General features: G+C 38.8%; 1 protein-coding gene across 2 annotated transcripts in view; it reads right to left on the bottom strand.

The window, feature by feature from the left end:
- Window positions 1-6,664, bottom strand: part of HTR7 (5-hydroxytryptamine receptor 7) — a 68,220-nt gene extending 61,556 nt beyond the window's left edge. For both annotated transcript variants that reach the window (XM_011361590.2, XM_011361589.2), the window contains exon 1: window positions 6,006-6,664. In XM_011361590.2, the coding sequence (XP_011359892.1) occupies window positions 6,006-6,550 (545 nt within the window). In that variant the 5' untranslated portion in view covers window positions 6,551-6,664. The remainder of the gene's footprint in view (window positions 1-6,005) is intronic.
- Between the last annotated feature and the right edge of the window lie 6 nt (window positions 6,665-6,670).

Genomic DNA, 6,670 nt, shown 5'->3' with positions numbered 1-6,670 from the left:
AATTTGATTCCAAGTGAAATGAAAAGCTAATGAAGGGTTTTAAGCAGGAAATTTACATGATTATATTTCTATATTTGTACATATTTAAAATATTTGGGGCAGACATGCACTTCTTGCTTGATGCTTCAGGCCAATGCGTCTGACGAAAACAACTAGAAAAGCTGAATAAAGCATAAGTACAAATTCACACACACCTGGTTAAAGGCATCACAGAGTTGTTGAGACAACCAGGAGTTTAAGAGACAAAATTCTGGAGAAGAGAGAACCAAAGAGTAAGTGACTCAAAATTCTACAGCCACTCTTCCTTGGGACATTTTCCAAAACTAGGTGAGGAATTAAGGGGCTGAGGATCCAGGCAAAGTGCCTCAGCAAAGTTGCTATTAAGAGGCAAAAATACCAGAAGAAATTTTGGTAGTCTCTTGAGAATAAAAGATAAAAATTAGAGAGCTGAGTGGCCAAAATCCCATTTAGAAGAAAAGAGCAGAAAACTAAACCCAACAGTTGTCTGGTATTCCCCTGAATTGCTGAATTCTGAAGTTGTGCAGGAGAAAGCTCCCAAAAAGCTTTCAGTGGGAGTTTTGACAGTATCACAGCTGATAAAATAATGAAGAGTTCTGAACTAACCAGAGGGAAAAGTCATCAAGAACACCCAAGAAGGCTACACCCTAGAAAGAGGAAACAGCCAGTGGCAGACAGAGCTTTATCAAAATTAAAACATAACATACAATCAGCTCAGTCCCTAATTGGATTACAATAATCAGTTCCCCAAAATGCCTGCCTAGCAGCTATTTTTCTCTGGAAGAAAATAATATTATCTATAACATCTATAATTTTTCATACAAAATGTTGGGTATACAATCAAAATTCACTACGCATGCCAAGATACAGACTCAAAACCCAGAGGGGTAAAGGCAAAGAACAGATTACACACAAAAAAACCCACAAGTGATTCAGATACTGGAGTTAGTAGAAAAAGAGTTTAACTATGATTAATATATCCAAAAATATAATAATAAGATGGAGAAATTAGGTAAAAAAGCAGAGAATGTCGCCAGAAAATTAGAAGAATTAGAATCAATAAAAAGGATCAAATGCAAAAAAATTAAAAAAAAAAAAACAAATGAAATTTCTAGGATTGTGAAATTAAGAACTCAGTAGATAAGGCTGAGCAACAGACACATCAGAAGAGATGGTTAACAAACTGGAAGGCAGGTCAAAATTTCTTCAAAATTGAAGCACAGAGAAAGACTCAAAATAAAAAATAAAGAAAAAAGGGTAAGAGACGTGTGAAAGAATAAAAAGGTCTAAATTATATAAGTTTGAAGACAGAAGAAGAGAGAAAGAATAGGACAGTAAAAGTATTTAAAGAGATAATAGTAAACTGATGAGAGATATTAATACACAAATCAAAAATTACTAAGAAATTGAGGACTGACAGCAAAAAAAAATTACGAAAAATAATCAATAATGCCAGACCTAGGGACCTCACAGGAAAACTGATAAAAACTAAAGACAAAGAGAAAATCCTCAAAGCAACCAGAGGAAAAAAGACATATTATCTTCAAAGGAGCAATAATGATGTTGGTTAATGGCTAATTTTTCAACAGAAGTGACAGAAGCCTGAAGACAGTGGAATAACATTTTTAAAGTGCTGAAAACTCCTCAAATATAAAATTCCATACTCAGAAAATATCATTCAATAATGATGGTAAAATTAAGACATTTTCAGACAAGTAAAAATTGAGACTTGTCACCAGTACTCACTTTTACAAAATGCTAATGAAAGTCTAAGTGCATACAAGAAAATGATCCCAGATGAGAGCATGGTAAGGTAGGAAAAAATAAAGAGCAATGGAAAAGGTAAACATGTGGGTAAATAAGAATGAGTGCTGATTGTTTAAAATAACAAAATAAAAATAATATCTAATAGGTTTTTAAAATACGTCGATTAAAATGCATGACAGTGATAACACAAATAGCATGAGAGGACAAATAAAATTAAAATGCAGTAGGTACCTTATTATCCAGTATTTTATTTACCCAAAAGAAATGAAAATATGTCCACCCAAATAACCTGTACAAATAAATGTTGATAGAATCACTATTCGTAATATATTGAAACTGGAAACAATTCAAATGTTTATCTACAGGTGAATTGATAAACAAATTAAATGGAATACTACTCAACAAAAAAAAAGATTGAATAAAATATCTACAGGGTAAAAACTATGAATGAATCACACAAACATTATATTGAGATTTAAGAGTACGTAATATACTATTCTGTTTATATGAGGTTCTGACCACGCAGAACTAATTTATGATGCTAATAGTCAAGACGATGGTTGTCTTTGGGAGTATCAGAAACTGGGAAGGGGCAGGAAGGGACTTCTGGGAGGTTAGCAATGTTCAATTTCTCCATCTAGTTGCAAATTATATCAATTTGTTTACTTGTGAACACTGAAGTATAGTATAGTACACTTTTCTATATGTATTTCCAAAGCAAAGTTATAAAATGTTTCAGATATACAGAAAGTTATACAAAGAATAACAAGACAATATCAAACCACCAAGAGTAAGAAACAGTACATTACCGATACAATTCATTGTGTGCTACTCCATGATTAAATCTCCACCTATCGCACCAAAAATAACCTCGCTCCAGATTTTGGTGTTCACCATTCCTTTGCACTATTTTACACTTTTACTCTTTATATAAGCTCAGCTAAATAATACATAAAGCTGTTTTTGCATGTTTTTAAACTGTATATAGAAGGTAATTTGATTTCTATTTTTAAAAGATCATCCTAAAAGGGGCACAAAGGAAATTTCTGGAATGGCAAAATATTCTATATCTTAATTGGAGTTTTGGTTATATGGGTGTGTGTGTGTGTGTGTGTGTGTGTGTGTGTGTGTGTGTATTTGTCAAAATATACCAAATTGTACATTTAATATCTGTATATTTCATTACAAGTGAATGTTATCTCACTTAAAAACAAATTTTTAAAACATAGATCCTTCTAGCTTCTTTATAGGCAATAAAAAAGATTGGACAGAAGAGAAACCAGAAAGGCCAGTTAAAATACTGCAGTGGATCTGGTGAGTGTCAAACTCATCTATTTGAGGAGTAAGTATGTAGAAGTTGTAGACACAGTTCTTTGAGCAGCTTAAGTGTGAAGTGGAGCAGTAACTGGAGGCAGAAGTGAGGCCAAAGGAGTTCTTAAAATAGGAGAGCAAGCTTGACTCAGATGAGAGGAAACAATGAAGACAAGAAATGAGGGATCAAGGAAGAAACAAAGTTCTCAAGAAGGTAGAGGAGATAAGATGTGAAGTACAGGTCATTTGGTCTTTGCTGGGGCACAATGTCTTCTTGCTTTTTAACCAGAAGGAAATTAAAAGGGTCCAGATGCAAGAAAGATTGTTTGGTGGTGGAAAGATAAGGGAGTTCCCATGCAATGGCTGCTAATTGTTCAATGATCATGAGTCATTATCTGAAAAGGGTGGATATGGGAGTGTTGAAGCCTGTTAAGAAAAATGTCACAAAATTGCCCTGGAAAAGGCCAGAAAAGCATCTTGTATGGTGGAGAGTAGTTAAGAAAAATCAAAGTTTCTATTAACCAAAGGTTAAATGCCCAAAAGAAATCCAAACTCTCACAATATAGTAAGAGCTCAAAAGCAGAAATATTATTCATCTTTGATTATGCTGCACGAAGCACAGCATAATCTATATTGGTTAGGTCCTCAAGAGAGAATGAATAAATGAAGATTCTATTTTTTTCATATTTTCTTAGCATATTTTTATGTTGTTGGTCATATTCTACAACGGAAATGAAGTAAACAGTCTTTTCAGAAATAATTCACCTTAAATGTCAAATGCATTTTCTTCTGACCCATTTTCAGTTCTGTGTGTTCTTGGAAGAAAAGCAATATGTGTCTTCCAATGCTATCAATTCCATTTATCTAACAAAATGACATGTTCATCTTCTAAAATAATTTTTAAGCAGAATTCATCAATGGGACAATTTTTACAGGAAATGAAGAGATAAAAATCTATAACCCTATATTCCCACAATCTGTGACATCACGAGGATATAGTCAATGAAGAAATTAGAAGCTCTTGTCAAGAAGAATTATCCTCTTCTCTGTATTCACGACATTCCTACTGCTGGTAAGTCACACATGCACACTGAGTGAAGAAAGCCTTTAGCTCATGTATGAGAATCTCAGGGTGGTCCCAGCCAAATCTGAATGTGCCCAGAAGAACAGAAGCACTGGATGTCTTAAGTCACTATGAGTTATCACACTGTTGTTTATTTATCATTTATTAATTACAAAATGAAAAGATATAAATGCATTATTTGCAGCATAAATTGTTATTTGTTTTACTACACTAAGTTCCATTTAAAAGGACTCCATGCAAGAAGCACCGTTTTTGGTTGGCTGAGCAGTGGGATTTTTGCGCTTATAATTCATGTTTATACTTATTATGTATATTGAGTGTGCTCTCCTAGTTCCTTGTTGCCACAGCCAGACTGTAAATGCATATGTTTTTGTCATTCGTAACTACAGTAATTCAGAACTTCAGCTGTCAAATTTAGAGCTAATATTCTCATATGCAGTTCGTGTTCTACTATTAAAAATAATTCCTTGCTCACTGTCAGAAGCTCCTCACATAATATATAAAATGGCAGGATCAGGTCTTTAAAAATAATCTAGATCTTTAACTAAACACAGTTACCATGTATTTTGTCCTTGAAAATATCCCCTTTCTGATCATTCCCTTTATTTAGTAATTATAAACCCTCATAAAGCAGCAAAACAGAACATGTTAAATATCAACAAACCACAAATAGCAGTGTTTACAGGAAGGAAAAGGAAGAAAATCTCAGTTTCATGCTAGACCACCTCTGAGACACTGTCATTTTAAGTGTGGAGGCATCGATTATTTCTCCTATGCTGAAAGATCTACACATTTAAAGGTTCTGTAGGTCCACAAAGAAAATAAGAAATCATTTCTCTGTATCATTAGACACAACAAGATGTTAGTCTTGTTCTGGTTTTAAAATACCAGCCGAATTCTGAGTATGAATATTAAGGTTTAATATTTCAATTTCAAGAGAAGCAGAGTTGTTCTGTGGCCAAAAGACACTGGGACCATACTCCAAGTTGTCAATTGCACATTTCCAGGACCAAGGATCAGCTCCACTGCAGAATCCTGTAATCCTAGAATCTGAAGAAACCCTGGAGACCTCCTAGTCCAATCTGATATCGAAGGCAGGAATTTTTTCCCCAGTACCCCTGACAGACGGTCAGCCTCTGTTTCAATTACTCCAGTGTGTGTGTGGGGGGGGGATGAGGGGGGCTCAAAATAAGATTCCCAAGGGATATGATGAAAGGCTAGAACCAACCATTCAGACAGGAAAGCCTGCAGGATGCAAACCGCGTTGCCAAAACACTAAAACCAGACTTCCAAAAGAATAGGTCTCAGAATCAGCAATCATAGTGGTGCAATATTAAGACATGTAGACCCCCAATTCTGCGACCATCCTTGCTCTTTTCATTGGCCTCAGGAGTAGTTCTTAAGAATCAGGGAAGCAAGGTAGCTTTTCTCTCACTGATTTCTTAAAGTAAGAACTGACTCTTTCAGGCTCACAGCAAGGGTTTGTCAAGCTCTGAGAGGATCAAATTCCTTCCTCTTGAAAACCAAGACAAGGGACCCCCTGGTGGAACTGCTAATGCTTGAAATACTCTTAACTTTAGTCTTAAAACGCTCACTACAGAAAACCAAATCATTTCGGGCTCTTCTTTTAAAGGTGCATATAAGCTTTGGGGTAACTGAAATTGGTTGGTGTACGGTTGATTTGTGGGGGCTGATGTTTTAAGCGCAGCCCTTCATCCCGCCGTTAAGTCTGGCTTATCCTCCCAGGAAAGGCGAGCGCACGGCGTTGAGCTACCAGCAAGCACATCCCCAGCCGGACCCCAGGACGGGACGGCCTGGCCCTTACCTGTCGATGCTGATCACGCACAGGGTCATGATCGAGGCCGTGCAGCACATAACGTCCATGGCGATGAAGACGTTGCAGAAAAAGTGGCCAAAGATCCACTTGCCCCCGATAAGGTCAGTGACGCTGACGAAGGGCATGACCGCCACAGCCACCGAGAGGTCGGCCAGCGCCAGGGACACGATCAGGTAGTTGGAGGGCTGGCGGAGCTTCTTGACGAAGCACACCGAGATCACCACCAGGCAGTTGCCGGCGATCGTCAGCAGCGTGATGAGCGTCAGGATGGAGCCGATCACAACTTTCTCGACTCTGCCGTAGTTGATCTGCTCCCCGCAGCCCGAGGCATTGTCCGGGGACGCGTCCCAGGAGGGCACAGGGCTGGCGGTTACCTCGGGGACCCCGCGCAGCAGGTGCGGAGCCCAGGAGCCCGCGACCAGGCCGGCGCCGTCGGGGCTCAGGTCCGGCAGCCCGCGCCCCACCTCTGGCAGGAGGAAAGAGCGCAGGTGCCCGTAGAGGTCCGGGCGGTCGCTGCTGTTAACGTCCATCATCGCGCCGCTGTGCGCTGCTGCCCATGGAGCCGGCGCCCCCGCCACGCGTTCCGGCTGCCGGCCCAGGGGCTTCACCTCGCCGGTTCCGCTCCGCCCGGCCCAGCCATGGGGCCCGCGCCG

Source organism: Pteropus vampyrus, unplaced genomic scaffold, assembly GCF_000151845.1.
Source record: "Pteropus vampyrus isolate Shadow unplaced genomic scaffold, Pvam_2.0 Scaffold68, whole genome shotgun sequence".
NCBI classification, from domain to species: Eukaryota; Metazoa; Chordata; class Mammalia; order Chiroptera; family Pteropodidae; genus Pteropus; species Pteropus vampyrus.
Note: the sequence above shows the minus strand (reverse complement) of the source record. Positions and strands in the feature narration are given on the sequence as shown.